Source organism: Lontra canadensis, unplaced genomic scaffold (genome assembly GCF_010015895.1).
Source record: "Lontra canadensis isolate GAN:19392208 unplaced genomic scaffold, GSC_riverotter_1.0 scaffold47, whole genome shotgun sequence".
NCBI classification, from domain to species: domain Eukaryota; kingdom Metazoa; phylum Chordata; class Mammalia; order Carnivora; family Mustelidae; genus Lontra; species Lontra canadensis.
The window spans coordinates 7,640,249-7,664,642 of record NW_022631041.1 but is presented as its reverse complement, the minus strand read 5'-3'; the positions used below and the strand labels follow the sequence as shown (position 1 = coordinate 7,664,642).

General features: G+C 36.6%; 1 protein-coding gene across 4 annotated transcripts in view; it reads right to left on the bottom strand.

The window, feature by feature from the left end:
• The window catches only part of GRM1 (glutamate metabotropic receptor 1), a 404,029-nt gene extending 392,666 nt beyond the window's left edge, over window positions 1-11,363 (bottom strand). For 3 of the 4 annotated variants that reach the window (XM_032873125.1, XM_032873128.1, XM_032873127.1), the window contains exons 1-2: window positions 11,214-11,363; window positions 8,727-9,753 (exon numbers count right to left, since the gene is read on the bottom strand). In XM_032873125.1, the coding sequence (XP_032729016.1) occupies window positions 8,727-9,426 (700 nt within the window). In that variant the 5' untranslated portion in view covers window positions 9,427-9,753; window positions 11,214-11,363. Of the gene's footprint in view, window positions 1-8,726; window positions 9,754-11,178 lie in introns of all 4 variants that reach the window. The other variant, XM_032873126.1, reaches the window with a different exon arrangement.
• Between the last annotated feature and the right edge of the window lie 13,031 nt (window positions 11,364-24,394).

Genomic DNA, 24,394 nt, shown 5'->3' with positions numbered 1-24,394 from the left:
CTAAGAAGAGCTAATGTCTTAAGAATCTGTTTCTTTCATGGCAGTATAACAAAAGCAGTGAAAGTTAGTTGTATATACCATCTACTTGTTCCCTGAAACAGTGTTATGAGGTAAGTAATACAGCAGTGATTATCATTCCCATTTTACAAATAAAATGAAATGAACATATGGTGTTTCCGATAATCTTCTGTGCATTTATTTTTTTTTCAAATGATTAACTTTTTTAGCTCCTGAGTCTGTAACTACCTACACATGTATGTCTCTTCTGACAGACTATGGGACCCTTGATAATAGTAATAATAGGAATGGCAATAATAATAGTTATAATTCCTTCAATTTATGTATTTTTAGTACCAACACCAGGGTCTGACATATAATAGACACAATGTGTTTGCCAATGCATAAATTATCTGTCTTCATTAGAATGCAAAAATAAGTTTACTTAGTAACCAAAAAATTTCTCCCCAAAATCTTTTTGTATTCCAGTTGCCAATTTAGGGTTTTATCAGAATCATTTAGATGATCACCTTGAATTTTCAATTTCTTATCCGTGAAGTGACCAAAATAGATAATTCTAAAATTGATAAATGAGAATTTCTACCTAAAGCAATAAATTCTCTTCATAAAAACATTAACACTATACTTGATACCACAATACCACAAGTCTAAGAAAGCAAAACTTCCCATGAGATTGAAGGATGTTAAAATTATAATTTTTCCTGTAAACTCAGATCTTTTTAAAATATTTTTATTAACATATAATGTATTATTTGCCCAGGGGTACAGGTCTGTGAATCATCAGGCTTACACACTTCACAGCACTCTCCATATCATATACCCTCCCCAACGTCCATAACGCAACCACCCTCTCCATACCCCATTTCCCCTAGCAACCCTCAGTTTGTTTTGTGAGATTAAGAGTCTCTTATGGTTTGTCTCCCTCCTGATCCCATCTTGTTTCATTTTTTCCTTCCCTACCCCCAAAGCCCCACTCTGCATCATATCAGGGAGATCATGTGATAACTGTCTTTCCCTGATTGACTTATTTCACTCAGCATGATACCCTCTAGTTCCATCCACATTGTTGCAAATGGCAAGATTTCATTTCCTTTGATGGTTGCATAGTATTCCATTGTGTAAATTCAGATCTTAAATGTTATAGGGACATTCACAGAGAGCAGCTAGACATGAAAAATAAATAGAATAAATAAATAAATAATGAATGAATGCATAAATAAATAAATAAATCATAAAATTTGAACACATAAATTACATAAATATTTCTATATTAAAACTTCAATGAGGGCGCCTGGTGGCTCAGTGGATTAAGCCTCTGCCTTCGGCTCAGGTCATGATCTCAGGGTCCTGGGATCGAGTCCCGCGTCGGGCTCTCTGCTCAGCGGGGAGCCTGCTTCCCCCTCTCTCTCTGCCTGCCTCTCTGCCTGCTTGTGATTTCTGTCTGTCAAGCAAATAAATAAAATCTTTAAAAAAAAAAAAAAACACATTGATTCTCTTCAGGGATTTAAAATTTAAAAAAAAAAAACACTTCAATGATAGTTCTTTGATGGATAAGACAACCACATCATTTTCACTTTATATGTCAGCCTGATTCTGGTTTTCAACCATAGCTTCCCTGAAAATCTTCTACTGAGATGTTGTTTCCAACCTAATATCAGAATGCATGACCTATGAGTTGTTTTTTCAGGGGTTGTATGTGCTCACTAAAGAATCCTGTCCTCCACTGTGGTTTTCCAGACCTCTTTGGTCTTACTATGGAACATGTTGAAAATATAGCTTCTGACAAATTTTTTCATGATGATAACATGCTAGCCACTGCCTGGAAAGTTATTTAAAAATCCATAAAATGGTCATTATATATTAACACCGTAGAGCACTAGGAGAAAAATTTTACTGCCTGAAGAGGAATGGCAACTGCCAAGCCACATGATAGAAACATAAAATAGGGGTTGCCATCACCTTCTACCCTCTGCAGCCCAGGTACTTGAAAAATTTGTTCCAAAACTAATGAAGTCATAGGGTGATTGATGGCATGGCAGAAGAATCAACAAGAATTCAATTTTTCTCAAAATAATGAAGATGTCTTTCTTTTATCTTTGTATTTCATCTTAATCCTTTGCACATAGTAGCTGTTTACTAACTACTGATTAAAAAACTCATAAAATGGCCTAATGAGTCTAGTTAATATAGGAAAAAAATAGCATATATAGAAACTCAAAAGTATGGCAATCTGGGGCCATTTTCAGTAGGAATAAGTGGTTTTATGTTTTTCAACAGGCTTCAAGATTACCACTGTATCTTAGCACATGTAACAATTGGTAATCCTAATGACTACTTTGTATATTTAAGGGAAGTGTCTATTAAACCTAGCACACTTTAAAAAATATCAGAAAACTGTATAGTATAGTTTGCAAAGATCACCTTGTAAGATGTTTAAAATGTATAGTATAGGATACTAGACATATGGAGGTGATCACTTCATAATGTATGAAAACATCAAATAACTATGTTGCGCACCTGAAACTAACAGAATATTTTATATCAACTATAATTCAATTTTTAAAATGTAAAAAGTTGGAGTTTAAAGAAACCAACTCTCAAGTACCCAGGTAAGTCAGATGGAGAATCAAGGCTCTGGATGAACAAGGTTTTATTTGGATGTGAACATATTTTTTTTGAAATCACAAATACAATACCTTATAACCATCCCTGGCTTTTCTTTTGCAAACACACCCAAGTTTGCTAATAATGTATGTGACCTTAGCCAAAGTGCACATTGAATTAAATATATTAAATCTTAGTCCATGCTGTTTAAACCTAAAGAATCATGGTTTTGCAACATAGTCATGGCACGCCCGTAAATTATATTAAAATTCTCCTGGTCCTCCAGGATTGCAAAACTAAAGATAGTTCAGACTCTTCCTTGTCCCTGACAAAGGATTACCTTTTATTGTTCCCAAAATTTTCAACAGCCTAAAACACAGAATTCCACAATATTCAGGGGTGCCTGGGTGACTTAGTCCTTCGGCATCTGCCTTCGGCTTGGGTCATGGTCCCAGGGTCCTGGGATAGAGCCTGCATCAATCTCCCTTCTCTGTGGGGAGTCTGCTTCTCCCTCCCCACACCCCATGCTTGTATTCCCTCTTTCACTGTCTCTTTCCTGTCAAATAAATAAATATTTACAAAAAAAAAAAGAATTCCACAATAACTAACATTTTCATGGTTAGTTTCCCCCGTTTCCTTTAATAGATCTCCCCTATATATTTCAGTAAAATTCATTTAATATCTTTGAATCACATAAAACTCTACTTGGGCATATCTTTCTTGAAGCCAAAATTCTTTGGCATATGCTTCAAGATTCTCCACTTTTTGTCCTTCATATCAATAAACAGTCACAGAGTCACAGAATATAAGAATCCACATTTGAGTTGTTATTTTTATTCTCAGTTCTTGGACCATACTCTCCACTCCAGTGAAGCTAACCCACCTACTTTGCCCCTCATTCTTACTACTGCTTCTAACTTTTACAAATGTCATATTAAAAAAAAAAAAAAACACATATTAATCAATATTATTTTCTCTGGATTTTTTCTAGCTAACTAATTAAACTTATCAATATTTTCTTTGAATGTTCCCTAAACATATATAAATTCATGTTTCTAAATATCTATACTTATCTTTTATTTGTTTTACATGTGTTCAAACTGTACCGCCTTTACAGTGTAAGGTACTTAGTAACTGTAACCAAGTCTTCAAATTTTTAATATGTACTTTTTGGTATAGTAAATCTTCAATTAGAGTTGAATATATAATGGCTTTTCATTTAAAATTACTTATATTGGGTGGTGCCTGGGTGGCTCAGTGGGTTAAAGCCTCTGCCTTCGGCTCAGGTCATAATCCCAGGGTCCTGGGATCAAGCCCCACATCGGGCTCTCTGCTCGGTGGGGAGCCTGCTTCCTTTCCTCTCTCTCTGCCTGTCTCTCTGCCTACTTGTGATCTCTGTCAAATAAATAAATAAAATCTTTTTTAAAAATTACTTATATTGACTTATTTACCTATAAACTGGTATAGTATATAGTGGAAAACATACTGTTAAGGAAATTTATAAAGGCCAAGTGACCACCAGAGTTAGTCAGGAAGTAGTTTGCTGGTGATGGACAATAGGACCCTCTCTTACTTAGTTTCAATTATATAATTCAATCCTGAGGACAAAAGCCTGGTCCTAAAGTGATGCAGAGATGAATTAAATAATCAAATCCCAGAACTTATTGACAAGGCAGATTTAAGCTAATAATTTTACATTTAAAAAGAAATTAAAATGTCCTACTCTCAGGGAAAAAAATATCAATATTAATAATTGTCCAAGCATCAAGAGAAGGCAATATGGCCCAGCAGCAGTAAATATGTTTTAAAAGACTTCTGGATAATAACTTTTCTAAGGTCTGCTTGAGTTATCTGTGATGATGAGGGAATTAAAAACTAGAATAAATGAGTAAGAGAACTGGTGTGGTATAACATAAAGGAGAGAGGATTTATTGATGACAAATATCACATGGAAGAGGAATTTAAATTGTTTTGGATGACTCCCAGTGGTTGATGGAGAATTAGTGGAAATTTCAGGGAATCAGGTCATAATATAGAAAGCTAACAGGTGAAATTCTGCTTCTCATTTTAAATCCTATATTCTCCCACTCTGGTTAGAAATCCTAATCACAAATAGGAAACTCAGAGCATATAGAAACTAGTATTTGATAAAGATAGTGGTGTTTTAATCTTCTTTAACTGGTTGACCTAAATAACCTTTGAAGATACTTTCATTCCATATTTTGCGATAAGATAGAGCAATTTATTAAGGCAACTTATTGTGAAATAGGTTGGAATCAAGATAAGAAAGATATAAAGAAAGTTGCTGGTGTGTAGGTAGAAAATATGATATTTAGTAGAAATAAAATCCTTATATCTACCTTCATTAGCTAAAGTGAAAATTCACTGACTTTGGGGAGTTTTCCTCTGATGCCATTGGACTTTTAAAGTAAGTTTTATATCAAAAAGAAAAAGACTTCTAAAAAGCAAAAGATGAGATTTTGAAAAGAATCCCCCAACAAGGCCAATTTCATATAAAATGTAAGCAAGCATTAAGAAAAGGTGCACCACAATGAAAATGTAACTGCAAACAAAAAAGCACCACATATAGTGAAGGGCACTGTATAGGACCATAATTAACCCCTTTGTCATAACAATATTCATCTGACACTATAGGACAAAATACTGATAGAGAATGGCTTAAAACAAATGAAGAAAAAAAAACTTTTTGAAGCTACAAACTCAAGGAATATTCTTTATTGGATTTGTTCAATGTTTTTAATGTAGTCAACTAGAATTATTTTAAAGTACTGCTTTCTATAACTTTTTGAAATGATAAAATTGATTCTTGATGGGGAATCTGCATTTCATCACAAGGATAAAATACAGTGTCCTTGGCCAAGATAGTCTTCACAGAAGTAGGCTATTTTTGTATTTTATGCTTAGCATATTTAAAGACACATACTCCAGGTGAGTAGCGTCCTCCAAAATGCACCCAATTTTTGTTTGTGAATAAGTCTCTATTGCTTCCATGTCCATCCTTCAACAGATTCTACTTCAATATTCTCCTCAAGAACCAATCCTGGAAATTTCCTGGAGCACCTACTGCAGGTAACTACATGCACACCAATTCTGTTTTATGTCAGGTAAACTGACAGTTGTTATGGCCCAAAGGATAAGTGTGGCATAGATGATGTGGTAGAAGATTGAAAAGCTTGTAAAAGAATATAACAACTGAATTCTAGCTGGTTTAAAACAAACAAACAAACAAACAAACAAACAGAAAATATCTCCAGGCTTAACTTCCAAATAAAATAAAATAATAAAGAGATATAAAAACAATTGGGGCATTCAAATAACAGGATGCCCCAACTATGATTGTAAAGTCCATCAAAATTAACCATGAAAATGAAGACATGTTAGTCTAGTCACTTAGTATCCTTGATGGTAACTGTACTAGCCTAACTTCTAATTTAAAAATATATATATAATGATAAATTAACTAGAGATGGCTAATTTCGAAAGGAGAGGTGAAGGTCACTGGAGGTTCCAGAATTTCTAAGCTCCAAATAGCTAATATCCAAACTGGCCTCCTTCCTGAGTAGTGCCCAGATGGCAGAGACAACACTGATATGTGGTCTTAGCTGCTTTTTGACAAGGAACTGTCACCAGTAGGTGACCCCATCAGTCTGAAGGCAGGAAAATTACTAAATGATGCAAGTAAATGCCTGCGGGCCAGTACACCATGGGTCCCTGAGAAGCAGGAGGGCAGAACCTCAGGAAAAATGAATTTTCAGCTGGAACTTATACAAAAGAGACTGTTATCTTTCTTTGCAGATAAATGAAAATAAAATCAATTTAGTTTCCACAGACATTATGTCTAATAAGAAAAGAAACAAATTCTCCTTTAGAAGATATAAGATTGTTTAAAATAGGCAAGGTGAATGGCATAAACTCTTGGTAATAGACACAAAAGTTAGCTCTGATGCTGTTCTAGGAACACATTGTTCAACTACTATAATAGTATGGAGACATAATCTCTGCCACACACATCATTCAGAATGTAGAAAAAAAACAGAGTAATCCAAACTAATATAAGGGTGAAACTTTAATATGAGCCCTTCCTGAACAAAATTGGCAAAATAGTCCAATTAATTTTCCAAAAACATAATTCTATTTGTCAGAAAGCAACTCACTATTAGCAATTATTTTTAGCAAAGTGATACAACTGGAAAACAAATTGAAGATTGTCTTTTCTCTATTCTTCTCTTCCCCAAAATTAAATGGTATTATATTAAAATATGGAAAATAAAACTAGTGTATAAAAGTGAGGAAGTACTACTGCTTGAAGAAGGAATTTATACTTCTTATCTCTATTAACCATGACCTAGCTCAACAGAGGGAGAATAATTTAATATTTAAGTAAGTCACATGTCATCTCAATTTTGCCATTTCCTTTAAGAGAGTAAGAGAGATCTAATGCTGATAACACATCTTTAATTTGTGCTTTCAAATTGTTCCACCTAAACACTAGAGGAAACTATGTTAAACATTAAAATATAGGAAATTAACATTAGACATTAATGTGTGAGAGATTAACGTTTGAAATTAAAATTGTGTCTTTAAAAAGTTGTGAGATTTTGTTGAAAAAGAGGTATGCAATTCTCTATTAAAAATCAAGATTCAGAAATGTGAGTCAGTTGTTAGGAGTCACAATATTGCAGCAGAAAGTTTTTTTCCCCAAAAGCATTCTCCAAAATTATAATGTATAACTCTACATTACTTTTGTTTTGTCTTGAAAACTCTGATCCCTTTATAAATTAAAGCACTGGTATTCATTAACAATCACCATATAACCAATTCAGTAAGAATGCTTCTTAATTTCTAAAATCAGATTCACACCAGTAACTGAATATTGTGAAACTCTTAAAGGAATATGAAGTCATGCCTTTCTTTCCTGGCCTTCCTTTTAGTAATTTGTTATGAAGAAATATGAATGCAGCAATATCCTCAAGATTCTCTTCCATATGCCAGCATATACACGTGAATTGTCCTAGGCATTAATGTTTAATCAGTTTCTTTATAAACATAATCAGTGAGTTAAGAATAGATGCCTCAAAGTCTCATTTTATCCCCAAATCTGTACAGGCTAAGAGGAGGAGAATAAAGGAAATCTTTATGAGAAATACTTTGAGAATTCATGTAAGTAAGAGTCTATAAAAATCAAAGTTTTAACCTCAAGTAAGTCTATTTCGTTTTAAAAAGCCATTATAATAGCTACTATCCTTTTATTAGTAATTGATCTAACTAAATTCTAATGAGCAAAGTCATTGGGTAAGAAGAAAAAAATTAGAAACCAAAACTCAAACCCAAGAAGTCACCAGTACTATCTCTCAAAAACAAGAACATTCATGGGAGGACTGAGGGCATCTGGACAATTTTAACAAATGTAATAGAAAGAAAATAAATAAATGATTTAAATTATTTACTTCTCCATTGTATCTAAGACACTCCAGAATTTGCAGTAAGTTTCTGATTTACTGAGGGAGACAGATGACTGCATTAATCCAACATTCACAGGTAAACTTCGGACATGAAAGGAGGGACACACTAAGATAAAGTAGAATCTTCAGCTGCTATTCAAGATAAGATCAAGCTTTCAAGCCCAATTTAGGGGACAGCAAGTTTTTTGTTTTGTTTTGGGTTTGGGTATTTGTTTGTTTGTTTTCTTAATTGCTCATATTCGATTAGTCTAAGAAGTTTGGAAAATCATAGCCAGTCACTTAAGGGTAGTATACCACCTTGGGCAAACAAGCCTTTCAAACACAAACTTAGAATGTGAGGACAAACATCTAAGTCCAAAAACTACAGTTGGAAACTGTTCATGGAGAGTTTATATCTGATAGGCTCCTACTATCCCCAGAACACCATGGGACACACAGTTTTCCTACACTATAATTACAGAATGAGGATAAAAGGCAATGCCTTGGTGGGCGTGTATGACAAGGGTAAAATCTGTTCCTCACAGCGCTGTTAAAAAACAGGGACAATACTATGATCACGATCGCACATCATGCAATGTACTCGCTTTCTCTGTACCTTTCTTTCCCAAATACAATGCCTACCTTCTGTGTGGACTGCAGAGACATAGGTCCAATTGTAACGTTTGACTATATCAAGCATTGCCCTTGCTTGCAAAGTGTCAGAAGGGACAACCCTCAGGAAGTATTTGTACAAAGTTTTGTCACTCAGGTCGATGCTTGTGGCAGAATACGCAATCTGAGGGATGTCGAAGAGCTGGAGTAGGTTTTGCACTTGAATGGCTACGGAGCTGGAGCCTGGCCCGATCACCCCCGCAATAGGCTTTTTAGTCCTGCCTAAGGGGAGGGACTGACCATCAGGCAGGCACCGGTTGAGCCCATCCTTTTCATCTCGAATGGAAATCAAAGAGTCCCTGATGAACTCAATGCTCTGCTCCAGAGCCACGGAAGAGTGCCAGCAGGAGTCCCGGATCTCACTGCCTAGAGTGATATTGGGCAGGAGGACCGGGTCCGCGTTAATCTTATCCAATGTATGGAACATGGCCTCCACTCTCTGGATGCCATACTGCTCCCTGATCTCTCCACACTTCCTCTCGGGCACCTTCTCCGCCGGCGGCTGGTGGTGGACTGAAAAGAGGGCTCCAATGATGACATCTCCGTCCATTCTGGCCACCGAGCGCTGAGATGAGGCTCCCGCCAGCAACACTTTCCTGCTGGGTCCCCTGGGAAGAAGGGACATCTCCAAAAAGATCGCTGGGAAAAAAACTAAGAGGAGCCGGACCATTGTGCTGAGGACGCGGTCCACAGCCGGCCAGCCGCTTTCCCACGCTCGTCCTGCCAGCCGGTTCTGCGGGCTCCCAAGGTAGACAGATGCCCGACGCCTTGCCTCCCCCAGCTCAGTCCTGCTTGCCAACACCGCTGGTCCAACACTTTCGCCGCCGCCGGCGCCCCCGCCTCCTTCCCGTCCTCCTCCTCCTCTTGGTCCTCCAGGACCACCTCCTTGTCCTGGGGGCGTTTCTAGGGGAATTCGAGCTCCCTTCTTCACTAGCGCCTCAAAGTAAACTGCTCAAGAGTACAATGGACGTCGCGGTGGCAAGCCCTAGGCTAGACGCTGCGGATAAAAAAGGAAGAAAATCAAAGCTCCGTTATCACAGGACCTGTTTCAAAACTCCGGGTCAGTGATGTTAATAGTTGTCCGGTCCATTTCATTCCAGCACCTCATGATATCGGCTGGACGCAGGCAGCTATGGCCAAGGCAGAAGGTGGTGCGTCCTGTCCGCAGTGCCCTCATCGGTCCTTGGAGGCCCAAGGCCCCACCGACCCTCCTCCTCCTTCAGCTTCAAGCCTTTTCCAGGTCGCCAAATACCATTACACTTACAGACTTGATGGGGAAGGGAATAAAGGGGAGGCGGAGCTAAATCTTTTAACCCAAAAGAACTTTCCGGATTTGGAAAGATCAACTTTTCCCAGAAGAAATCTGGAAATTCATTATGAAGGTGGAAGGATTACTTCAAGATGAACGCAAAAAAGGAATGTACTTTTACTTTAACTTCGAGGGGTTGAAGAGACCTCAACATACAAGCCGAGTAGTAAATATAATTTGTCAGGTTGGGGAAATCCATATTAGTTACTAAGGCAACGCCTGGTAAAGTCTCGGCATGTCGGAGTTTGGTATGTCTCCCACACCCCCACCCTCCCCAAACCCCCCACACACCCAAGAAGTCAGGCTTACTGTAGGTGTTCAGGGAGAAAGGGTGCAGGTAAGGTAACTTGTCTCCCGAGATGGAGGGTGGAGGGAGGGGGGTGGAGGGGGCCCCTGCACTCGCCTAAATCGGGACCTTTGGCTTTGCACATTTCTACAAAGGGAAGGAAGGGAAGCTTCTGAAGAGCTCTTGCAGCGGTAGCTCAAGCTCCGCCGCCTTCAGAACCCTGGACAGTGCTCAGACCTGCAGCAGAAACATTCCCCCGCAGCGCCTGGAGGGGACGCCTTGACCAGCGAGTTGCAATTCTTTGATCCCCTCCCAACCCCCGACTTCGCTCTTTCAACCCTCCTCGCAGCGTTCTTTACACACACACACACACACACACACACACACACGCACGCATACACACACACACACACACACACACCTCCCCTTGACTCCCCCTCACCCCACCCCCGCCATTCTCACTCTCTTCTTGGAGCCAGTGTTTCGGCAGGTACATTCAAACCCGTCCGCTTCGGGGGCAGAGGCGCCAAATCTCAGCCGCCTGTGGGGCTGAAGTTGGCTCCCTCTCGTTCCTCCCCAGCTCCCTTTCTCAAGGTGAGAGTCGGAGGAGAAAGGAGCTAGGGGAACGGGCGGGGAGCAAGAGCACAGGAGGTGAGCCAGGCAAAAGGAGGAAGACAACCCAGGCATCCACGGGTCCCGACGCTTCACAGGGATGCTGGACTAAAAGAAATAAGCGGAGATGCCCCTAGGACCAGGAGGAAATCCCATAGATTGGGACTGTGTCTGCCACTGTGGGTGGGTTTCACCGCCCAGAGGTGTCTGCTCACCTGGGTCTGCTTGGAGAATTGGACTTGAGACGTACCTGAGTCCGGGTAGACAGCGCTATGGTCCTCGGGCCAGAACACCGCTCGGGCCACGCTCGGTTCGCAGACTACTCAGCTCTAATCCAGACGGTGCAAGGATGCGATCTGGGCTGTACACTAGTGCCCTCTTTCTTCAGCACTATTTTACCGCAAGGAAAAAAGAGGGAGGGGGAGGGGGGGAAAAAAACAGGTCACCCAAGGCTTGTCTATTATCTCATGCATAAAAATCAGTCGGTTTGATGGAGGAGGGAGGGGGGGAAAGCTTAGGGAGAAGTAAGAAGTATTAAATGTTCTACTACCAGAGAGTCCTTAAGGAAGCTGCCAGATATATGAATAGTCAGATCAATAGCAAAAGGAGTAGGGAACCTCTTAGGCTGCTTTAGGTGAATATTCTTTGTATATATTTCAAGGAGAAATACATTTTCTCTCCCTGGAAGTAAAGCCTATACTGAGGGAAACAGAGTTAATGCATGTGTAGACATCTGGGGAAAGTCTATTAGTAGGTTTCAGGGGAAAGGATGAATAGGGTGGGAGTGGGGAAAGGAGGGATATGCATATCACGAATCAAGGTAAGCCAAATGAAGAAAGGCAAACATTGGCTGCATTTTCCAGGTCAAGATGTAACTAAATTGAGATGAGAGTCAAGTCACATGAAAACACTGGAGTGAAAAACACTTATCCAAATTCCTCCCAGGCTGCTATCACCCTCCCGACAGGTCTCCAGTGTTGCTTCTTACTGTGTGAAAAGTGGAAGTTAAATCACATTCCTCTGGGAACATGTTGGCTGAGCAGAATGTGTCCCAGCTTCTTCAGAGGGGAAAGGCAAGTGGCAGTGTGCCTTTCCACTCTTGCTCAAAGCTTTCTATTTGTGTCATCTGCAGAGAAGAGAGATCAGCTTATGTGGGTCCCTTTATAATCACCTTGCTCGTGTCATCATTATTCTGTGGACTGGAGCCACACCAGCTGGAAGGGCCAAATCACATATGCAGTTTTAAATACTCTTTTAGTGTGTTCAATGAAACTTAAGAAAGGAAACAATACCTCCTATCAAGAACAGATCCTCTTCCCCTTCTGGTTCTGCTTTTTTCCCCAAATATCAGATTTTTCTGGACTTTAATTGGACAACATAAAGAGGATAGGATTTTTTTTTCTTTTTCCACAAATAATGCAATGAACCAGATAATAGCATTTAGATCTAAAAGTTCTCAGTTCTGGAAATAATAATATGTTTACTCAAGGAAGATAGGAAGAAGTCAGTTTCTCTCTTCACATATAGGGTAAAATGATTCTCTGCCTGTACCCTTAGGAGGATGTCTGCTCTAAGAAGAGCAAACCGAAGGTGTTCGTAGTGCATCATATTATTTCATTTCCTCTAATAGCCATTTAAGTTCCATTTTAGATAATGCTATTCTAGTAAAATAAGTCTTAAATATGATTTCCCTGGAATATTTCATAGATACAGTGAATGTACAAAGATTTCTGTGCATATATAGACCATTAAATATGTTTTACAGTATTAGAGAAAGAAATGTCTCTGAAGTCTACATTTAGTTTCAATATGTACTCCTCAAAGCTGAGTATTTTTAATATATTACATTGACATAGTTTGGAAAAGAATCTGCTACTGAGGGAATAATTAATATTCAGACTTATTTGCTCTCAATACAGTCCAAGTAAAAACTATATATTTATACTGGCTGAAACAAATCATTTTAAAGAGAAAGAACTGGGGGATTTTAACATAGAAGGTTTATATATGTGTATAAATTAAACAGTACAGGTGTTAGGAAAATTTTTAGCTTCAAATGTCTTGATTTGACATTGTCAATTAAATTTATTGATAATTTTTTAAGACCAACATTAGAAAGCACAAGGACAAAAATAAGGCAAGAAGAAGGCATTGAGAAAGAAGAAGATAAGATTAGCCAAATTTGCTTTCTCTTTCTAAAAATTAAGACTTTACAAAGGCAGGGAGGGTGTCATACATGGACAGACATCTAAGGTTAAGTTCTGTTAGTAGGAGTAAAGAAAATTACTAAGAGGATAAATTATATATAAATTAATATATATAGATAAATACACTAATACAGGCATATATGCTAATCTATAAGAGTTCAAAGAATGTTAAAGGTACATGAGTCCAGAAATGCTGTCAGTATGAATATTTATTCTCTCCTAGTAGTGTAGAATATTACATTCAGTACGTAATTTGTAGCAGGGTAGAAAGTGTTATGAGTATTTTGGGTTGCAATGAAGACTGATCAAAACAACACCCAACATACTATCTCCAATGATTTAATGTGCTGCTGTAACACTAAAGGCAACAAAATTCTCATTGTTCTTATATGGTAATAAAACAATATTATCCATAAACAAAATTGTGTTCACTCTCCTTAGGAATGTAGGCATAATTTTCATTGCTCTCCAATCATAAAGGACTTCAAAGTGAACAAGAATAAGATTTTTTTTTAAAGAAAGAGATAAATAAGTTAATCACATACTCCAAATTATAGTGTACTCTAGTGGGTGTTTTGAAAAGTAGTTTACTCAGTCATTGGAATATGGAGGTGAAAAATACACAAGAGGTAAGAGACTCATAACTGAAGAGGCAGTACTGACTGAAAATAGAAATGGGATCAAAGAAGGTCTTTGTAGAAAATTGATTTGTGGAAAATTGAAATACAATGTATTACTAAGGAAATATAATTATGTTCAGTAGATCAATGTTGTGAAGAGTGAATACCATGCTTTTCCATAAAATAACATGTTCCATGGACACTTAATTTAATCTAGTGTGACATTTCTTATATTCTTACATTTAATTCATGGGTTCACAAGATAACTCAAGCCTCAGTGAGATTTTTCAGTTTCTTTATCCAATTTGTTTGTACATTGCTTAAGTCAAGAAGGAAATTGCTATATCTTCATAGAACTTTGTAAAGGCAATAAAGTAAAGGCAATAAAAATCATAAAAGCCTCTTTGTTTTAGAAACTCAAAATAGTTATAAAATGTGATTAACAAAGTAAATAAAGTATTTTAAAAGAACTAAAATAAGTCAAATTTAATATACATTCAATTGTTTTATTGTCCTGATTAATTAGGCTATAACTATATATATGCAGACATAGGACCAAAAGCATCAGTTTCATGAACAAATAGAAATCATCAATGGCCCTGTGGACTCATGCAGAGAGACTAGAAAACATGCATTTTGCCACATATTGATCCATTGCAAGTTTCCAAGCATTTATTTTTAAAGTATTAAAATGCAATTGAAGAGAATAAGGAAAACACAATTATTCTGAAAACACAATAAGGGGTACAATTATTATCTTCTTTATACTGTGCTATATCCTATTGTCTAAAATAATGTCTGGTTCATAATAGGAGCTAAAATTTTGTTGAGTAAATGAATGGATACACTCTCCCTGGACACTAAAAATATCATATTTTTTAAGCCTTTCTTCAAAAATATCAAAGCAAGGAGTTCATGGATATTTCTAAGTTATTCTTATAATGTTAGAAGAGTAATCACTTTGCAACTATTTGTCAGGTGCAAGTAACTAACCTAATTGGTATTAAATAATTTAAACATATTTATAGTACAACCTTGTTTCACTTGAAGTATTTGTTCCAAATGTGAAGAAACAATTTTCATCATTGTACTGCATTTGCATCAATAACAAATGGAAACTTAAAAAGTTTGTAAGGGTAAAAAGAAGATAACACATAAATGGAAATCACCTTTATCTAATGTCGTGGCTAGTGATTTGAAAATAACTATTGGAAAAGATTTTCAGAACCATCAGATGAGATGTGTAAAACAGGCATATTATCTTAGTCCTATAGAAGGGAAAACTGAGGAACCAAGAATCTGTTCCTTGCCTAAGCCTAGTGAACAAATCAGGGATAGTGCCATATCATACTACATTTATTCCAAATTCATTAGTTTATAAAAACCAACTACATGAACTAAGTGTTACTTATTTTCATTTTTGCTTAGGCTTTAAACTGATGCTTTCCTCTCAGAAAATGCTTAAGTGATAAAGAAAATGAATTTGAATTCCTTTCCTTTGGGCCTTTCATCAGTTGAGGGCATAAGCATTACAGGTGATTGTTCTATTTGCTTAAAATAACCATCTTTTATAACAGTTCTAATAACAGCAGTAACCTACTTGCACAGTCTCACAGTCAACTTCTGAACAATTAAGAAGGAAAAGTATCTAAATTTTCATATCCAATAAAAGCCCTCATTAGAAAAGGCTTTTATTACTATAGTTTCACCTACACAAGAAATTAAATTATTATTCCTGTTTAAAAAGCAATATATTGTATTCCTGCCTCACAGAACAGAAAATCTACAATGTGGTTTTTATCCCTCTAGCAAGCCACCAAAATATTGATCTACCTAAAACACAGCCCTTCTCCTTTCAACTGCATGGTTCAAAACCTATAACATATTATAATTACTAATGGAATAATGTCTAAATTCCTCAACTTGGCAACCAAAGTCCACTGACTGAGGAGGGGGTTCATTCAAGCAAAACATGGTAACTATTTGTATCCACTCCTTCCCCTACCTAAAGTGGGCAAAGTTGGAGGTGAGCAGGTGACCAGAGAAAGCTGTTTCAAATGGGCCGAAGGAGTTATCAGAACAGTGAAGGCATGTTTTTTAAAGTTTCCTAGGTAACTCTGGTGTGACTCTTAATTGAAAGCTACTGATTAAATTCTATCCCATTTTTCTAATCGAATAAGCCTTGCATTTTTTCATACCTAAGCTTATATCTCTCACTCCGTCAAAAAAAAAAAAACTTTCATTTATTTTCCATATATTTGTCCTTCTTCAAAAACTTGTTTCAAATTCAACTTATCCATGAAAGCTTCCAGTTCTGAAGGAAATAATGAAAAAAAGTGCTTCTTTGGCACTTTTATGTGAAAGAACACTGTAAAAGAATATTACTAATTGTCTTAGATTTGTATTTTACCTAGCTTCATTCACAAAAGTTGTTATCACTTTCAAAATAGTGATTTATTCCAACTATATAATGATGAATAAAAATATTTTTTTAAGATTTTTATTTATTTATTTGACAGAGATCACAAGTAGGAAGAAAGGCAGGCAGAGAGAGAGAGAGAGAGAGAGAGAGAGAAAGGAGGAAGCAGGCTCCCTGCTGAGCAGAGAGCCAGATGTGGGGCTCAATCCCAGAACCCTGGGACCACAACCCAAGCCGAAGGCAGAGGCTTTAACCCACTGAGCCACCCAGGCGCCCCGAATAAAAATATTTTTGAAACAGTGATGAAAGATATCTAATAAATAGTAATGTATTATTTTAATATCATTTATTGTAACAAATAATAATCCTTTGAGTGTGGATTTAATTTTCTGGGCGTGGACAAGTGGTACCAAAATTCTTAAATAGTAAAAAGTAAACAAATTCCTTGAAGAGAGAGGATTATGTCTTCTCACAATTGACTCTCTGGAACCTTAAAGAGTTGCTATACCTCAACAACTATTTGTTGAATAAATAGATAAGTTTTGATAAAAAATGAAGTGTGATTCTGAGGAAATTACATTTCTTTGGTCCTAAAAACAATTCTGAAGAGTGGGGCCAAAAATGTTTAAACAACTGCAAAATCACTGGCTTTCTGAAGGGAGTAACAATCATTTGGATATAAAAATATGAGCCTATATTTTTTAATCATCATTATTTTTGGTCACATATTGTGTATGGATTAATTGGTGGTTATTTAGGAAATAGGGATTAAAATTTAAAACTATGCATTATTAGATTTAAGTTTTATTTTTAAATAGCATGCAAGAGACATATACAACTAAGAAAGACTGGAAAGAAATTACATTAAAATATTAACAGTTATTAGCTACAGAATGTAACATAAGAGATTATTTCATTTTTTCTGTATTCTTTCCTAAAATTTCTGCAATAAATATGTGTTAATGTATTAAAATTCTACACTAGGATGGAAAGCAAATAAAAGGGTTACCAAATATCTTCTATAAATGATGGTGGGTTCAAGGAACCAAGTTTATTAGGTTATAGCTGCCATCTGCACTTGCCTCATCTACCATCTAAGATATTCCATTACTCCTTTTATGTAATGAGAACTCTTTTGAATACTGCAGACACCACAGAAAAACAAGATACATCTCTGGCCTTCCAGGAACTTGCGGTGAGAAACAGAGCTGGTAAATAATCAGTACAGAATAGTGGGGTCAGGGGGGAGAATAGCATGGAAATCCTAAAGTAAAGCAATATGGGACCATGTGAGAATGGCACCAGTATTAGATCAGGAAAGGCCTCCCAGGGAAAGGAATATTAAAATAAAGATTGAGAGGGATGCCTGGTGGCTCAGTCGGTTAAGTGATTAAGTGGTTAAGTGTCTGCCTTTGGCTTAGGTGACGATCCAGGGTCCTGGGATCCAGCCCCACATTGCATCAGGCTCCTTGCTCTGTGGGGAGCCTGCCTGTCCCTCTGCCTGCCACTCCTTGCTTGTGTGTGTGCTCTCTCTCTCCCCCTGACAAATAAATTAATAATTTTTTTAAATAAAATAAAATAAAGATTGAGAGACAACTGGAGTTACCTAGGTGAAGAGAGGAATGAATAGGCAAAAAGATAATCCAGGCAGAGAAACAGCAATAGTCCAGAAACAAAGAAGAGTGAGAGTGTGGTGTTTGGGGGAACCATAAATCATTTGGCAATGCTAATGCAAAGTAATAGAGGATGGGGTAGAGGTAAGGTGTTCCTTTGATAAAGAAAGACATGATGAAGTACTTCATAAGCCATGTTAAAGAATTTGGTGATGTGGTAGCAAATAGGCCTAATGAGGTTGAAATTAGTGGAAGAAAGATAAGCCACATCATTATACTGAAGATTCAGAAAAATGACCCTGATAAAATTGAAATTATGACCTTCAACAATGTGAGAAGCAAGAAGAACAGTATAAAAGCTGCTGGACTATAAGGTTTCTAGAAGAAATTAGAGAAGAATATCTTTGTACATTTGAGGAATGAAAAGGTATCTTAGAAACAAAATGCAGTTACCATAGATTTAAAAAATTGAGAAATTAGAATTCACCAAAATTAAAAACCTCTGTTCCCCAAAATACATAAGTAAGAAAATGAAAATTCAAATTATAGATGGGAAATAGGTGGCAGATATAGAGATAGAGATGTATATAGCAAAGGTCTTATAGCTAGACTATGTGCATAACTGCACATCTGTTTGAAACTGGTATATTCTTTAGGTATGAATAATTCACTAAAGCTCAGAATTTTCATGAAAAGATTTCCTTTGTAGGTTTAAGAATAAAGGTATTTCCCGATACTTGAATAAACTCATTTAAACCATTCAGATATACTGAACTTATACTAATATATAAATTCTTCACATAGCCAAGCCAGTCAATCCAGTTCACCACAGAAGCATTTACACTACACTGTGTGCCTTATCATTAATAAAGTTGGGACTATCATACTGATTCTGGTAGCTGGCCCCAGCAAACCATACCAATTATTTTCCTCCTTAAATCTCATTTTTCCTACCCTGTAAGTCATGATATGTCTGTGAATTTGTCAATTGCTTAAACAATTGGGAAATTTGTAGAGTCTGGATTTTTCAAGCCCATGGCATAAAAATCTGGTTTCTAAAAGAGCTATGGGAGTTATGAAAGCTAATTATATAATAATAATGATAATAGCAATACTTTTTGATAGTGATGGTGATGATAACAAAGGAGCAGAAAAGAGCCCAGGTTTAAGCTCTAAGAAATTCCAAGTGGCTGAAGGAGGAAAGCCAATAAGAGGGGAAGAGCATCCAGAGAAGTATAAGAAAAACTGGGAGGAGAAGATGTTAAAGAAGCTAAGAAAGAAGAGGCCCTCAAGGAAGAATGGGTAATTTGTGCAGGCTGCTGCTGAAACACAAATTGTGATTAGAACAGAAAAGTACCCCCTGAATTTAGCAACATGGAGGAAACTGGTAGCCCTAGCAAGAGCAATTTGGTCAAGTTGCTAAGAGTAGAAAACAGATTGAAGTGATATGTATAACTAATTAGATATAGAATAACCCAAGAGAATTTAAAGACACATTTTTAGAATTAATAAGAGAGTTCTGCAAATATGTTATGCCAAAACCAACTTCTTTCCTACGTACAGATAAGAGAAAATTATCTAATTAAAAATATTCTTTAGGGGCACCTGGATGGTTTAGTCAGTTGAACATCTGACTCTTGATTTTGGCTCATGCATGATCTCAAGGTGGTGAGATTCAACCCTGCACTGGGCTCTGCACTTGGTGGGGAGTCTGCTTATACCTTTCCCTTCCCCACTTGCATTCTCTCTCTCTCTCTCTCTCTCTCTCTCCCTCTCAAATAAAGAAGTAAAAATTTTTAAAACTATATTCTTTAGATCTGGTAAAGAAGGTAAATTGAACACATTTCTTTACTTTTGTTCCCTCAATAAACCTCATTAAAATGACAATAAGAAGATTTTTAAGTCATAAATCTATAAGGTAATGAGAATAGGAAATGAGAAAATGTGGTGGAGAGGGGTAGGGAAATAAGCTTAAAAAGTAACTGATTGAAAAGATTCAAGCAAGTTAAATTTTAAATTGGCAGTAAGAAAATCCATAGGCAATCTGCAGTAATACCACAGAACCCATATCTAGAAACTGGAGGCACCAGCTACCTCTACAAGTAGAAATGAGGGTGAGGCTAAAAAATAAGAACTGGTTAAAATCTAAGATGCAGAAAGAGCCTCAGACCACCTCACTTATTCTACATAGCTAGTTAACTGCCCCTCCTCCCTCATTTTACAGAGGAGAGCAGAAGGGAAATAGAGATTAGAATGATGAGACCCATTCCCCTGCCCTCCACTCTGACTCATCTGTCTGAAAATTGACATCCAGCTTTATGTCTTCCATGTAAAAAATTGGAAGATAATCTTATGAGTGATGGGTCCAAAAGGAATGACAGAAGTATTCTTATGTTAAAGGTACCTAAGAGAAAAGTCAAGCCAAAGTACCCTGCAATACATAGATGAACACAAAGGCTTTGATTAGCTTTTAAGTACAGGGAAACAAAGTAATTTGCCCACATCATGCAACTAATTTATAAGTGTCACAGCTAGGTTTCAACTTAAGTTAAGGCTTTCTGGTTCTTTAGTCCATGCTTTTAACTGCTGTACTCTGCTGCTCTCAAAAGGTTAAGGATGGAAGAAGCTTATTGATCATGGTTTCGAAATTCTAAAATGTGTATTAGAAGGGTTTGGACCTCAAATGTCATAGAATATTCACATTTTTAACTGTGACTGGCAACACAGTACTGAAAGTCCTAGCCTCAGCAATCAGACAATAAGAAGAAATAAAAGGCATCTGAATCAGCAAAGAAATTAAACTTTCACTCTTTGCAGATGACATGATATTCTATGTAGAAAACCTAAAAGTCTCCACCCCAAAATTGTTAGAATTCATACAGGAATTCAGCAAAGTCACAGGATATAAAATCAATGCATAGAAATCAGTTGTGTTTCTATACACTAACACTGAGATGGAAGAAAGAGAAATTAAAGAGTCAATCCCGTTTACAATTGCACCCAAAATCATAAAACACCTAGGAATAAACCTAAGAAGGGAAGGAAAGGATCTATACTCCGAAAAATGAAACTGAGGAAGACACAGAGAAATGGAAAAATGTCCCATCCTCATGGATTGAAAGAACAAATATTGTTAAAATGTCTATGCTACCTAGAGCAATCTATATATTCAGCGCAATCCCAATGAAAATACCATCAACTTTTTTCAGAGTTGTAACAATCCTAAAATGTGTCTGGAACCAGAAAAGACCCCAAACGGCCAAAGGAATGTTGAAAAAGAAAACCAAAGCTGGTGGCATCACAATTCCAGACCTCAAGCTCTATTACAAAGCTGTAATCATCAAGACAGTATGGTACTGGCATAAAAACAGACACAGATCAATGGAACAGAATAGAGAACCCAGAAATGGACCCTCAACTCTATAATCCACTAATCTTCAACAAAGCAAGAAAGAATGTTGAATGGAAAAAAGACAGTCTCTTCAAAAAACGGTGTTGGGAAAATTGGACAGCCACATACAGAAGAATAAAACTGGACCATTTCCTTATACCATATGCAAAAATACACTCAAAGTGGATGAAAGACCTTAATGTGAGATAGGAATCCGTTAAAATCCTATAGCAGAACACGGGCAGCAACCTCTGTGACCTCGGCCACAGCAACTTCCTGCTAGACATGTCTCCAAAAGCAAAGGAAACAAAGGCCAAAATGAACTACTGGAATTTCATCACGATAAAAAAAAAAAAAAAACTTGCATAGCAAAGGAAACAGTCAGTAAAACCAAATGACAACCAATAGAATGGGAGAAGATATTTGCAAATGTCTCAGATAAAGGGTTAGTATCCAAAATGTATAAAGAACTTAACAGACTCAACACCCAAGGAACAAATAATCCAATCAAGGAATGGGCAGAAGATATGAACAGTCATTTCTCCAAAGAAGACAACCAAATGGTCAACAGTCACATGAAAAAATATTCAAAATCACTCAATATCAGGAAATACAAATCACAACCACAATGAGATACCACCCCACATCATTATGACTGGCTAAAATTAACCACTCAGGAAACCACAGATGTTGGTAAGGATGTGGAGAAAGGGGAAACCTCTTACACTATTGGTGGGAATGCAAGCTGGTGTAGCCACTCTGGAAAACAGTATGGATGTTCCCCAAAAGGTTGAACATAGAGATACCTTGGACTCAGTAATTGCACTATTGGGTATTTACCCCAAAGTTACAAATGCAGTCATCCGAAGGGGCATGTGCACTTGAATGTTTATAGCAGTAATGTCTACAATAGTCAGACTATGGAAAGAAAGATGTCCATAGACAGATGAATGGATAAAGAAGATGTGGTATGTGTATGTATATATATATATACATACACACAATGAAATAATATTCAGTCATCAAAAAACCTCAAAATCTTGCTATTTGCAACAACATGGATGGAACTAGAGGGTGTTATGCTAAGCGAAATAAGTCAATCAGAGAAAGACAATTATTATATGATCTCACTGACCTGTGGAATTTAAGAAACAAGACAGAAGATCATAGAGTAAGAGAGGAAAAAATAAAACAAGACAAAATCAGAGAGGAAGACAAACTAGCAGAGACTCTTAAGCATAGGAAACAAACTGAGAGTTGCAGGAGGGGAGAGGAGTGAGGGGGATGGGGTAATTGGGTGATGGATATTAGGAGGATACATGATGTAATGAGCACTGAGTATTATATAAGACTGATAAATCACTGCCCTCTACCTCTGAAACCAATAATACATTGTATATTAATTTAACTTAAATAAAAATAAATACATTTTTTAAAAAATAGTACATGCATGTAACCAAAAAACAAAACAAAACAAAATTTTGACTGGGATTAGGTTAAATTCTAAAGTGAACTTACTTTGAAAGAAAAAAATCTATTGACATTCCCACAAAGAAATAAGAAAATATAAATGCCAGTATAGTTACATGATTAACAAATAAGTAAACCGCAATTAATTAAGCAAATAAATAATTTAAACATTGTGGAAGAGTGAGATAAAATGAACTTGGCATTGACTGCCATGTCAAAAATGAATTTACCACTCCCGATTCAATATGAGATACCTTAGGACCTGTACAGGGAGATTTGTGATATATATACTACATGTGAAAAATCTAAATAGGCCTAATAATTTATTCCCAATCTGGGGATTGGATTTCATAAGGTATTTTTTACTTCAAAGAACCATGAAGTTCTTTCAGTTAGTAAAGAGCTCAATCTTCCATGAGACTTTAAGAGCTACAACACTGTATTTCTAGGATAAATTAATTGCAATCTCTCCAGCCTGACTCACATCCTATAGTTAATATTCACTTATCGATATTCACGTATCTCTCGACCATCCTCATGAATGCTATTCTTATTCTTGCCTCTTTATCTTGTGCTTGTCTTCTCCCTGCCATGCCAAAATCATCCATCCCAGAAGGCCCAGCTCTTGTTTCATCTCCTGTTGGGAGGCTTTCACAAAACACTGGTCTGCACTGATTGCTGCCTTTTCTCATGTCTTTTAGACAGTGTCACTTAGATTTACCACAAGAAAGTATCTGTATCGTACATGTCTTACGTGATCAAGAAAAAAAGACTACATGATTCTTGAGTGTAAGTATCAATTAAATTGTATTCTTGAAACCTATGGTACAGATCCATGCACATACGAGATTCTCAATAAAAAACATGTTGAATTGAAAAATAGTTAGAAAACTATGAGAATAGCATGGAAGAAAAGACCTAAATGTGGAGTGTAAGAGATTTCTAGGTTTTCTACCAGCTTCAGTGAGTGGAGTAGTTTTTAAGTGCTCCCGAAATCAAAGAGTTTTTATTATAAGGATTCCAAATTCCTTTTCTTTTTTTTTAATTTTTATTTATTTTTTTAACTTCTTTTCAGTGTTCCAGAATTCATTATTTATGCACCACACTCAGTGCTCCATGTAATACGTGCCCTCCATGATACCCACTACCAGGCTCACCCAGCCTCCCACTCCCCGCCCCTCCAAAACCCTCAGTTAGTTCCTAATTCCTTCAAAACAAAACAAAACAAAACACTTGGCTTCACTATGAAGTTGGCTTCTCAACTTCTGACTCAAATTCAGCTAATGATTTCACTTTTAGCCTTGATTCTATGACTATATGACAACTCTATTTTCTTGTCTCTGTGGGGATAATTACCTTGTAATAATTACCTTGTAAGTGATCTGATGAGTCAAAGTTCTAGTAGCATTGTGAAAAAGGGCCTATATAAAGGTGCATCTTCAATGATGCAAATAATGTACAAATAATATGTTTGGTTGGCTTTTAACTTGCTCTCCTAACATGTGGATACACAAGTGCATATATCATCAACTGACTGATGTCTTAGCATTTTACCACAACGAAAATGCTGAAAATAGATAATAGAAGGAAAAATATATAATTTGAATTATACATAAAAAGAAAATCCATTCCAGATTTTATTATAAACAATAAACTAGTTATGCATATTATAGTTGTTTTTTATATAATAAATTTCATGTATTTTATATGC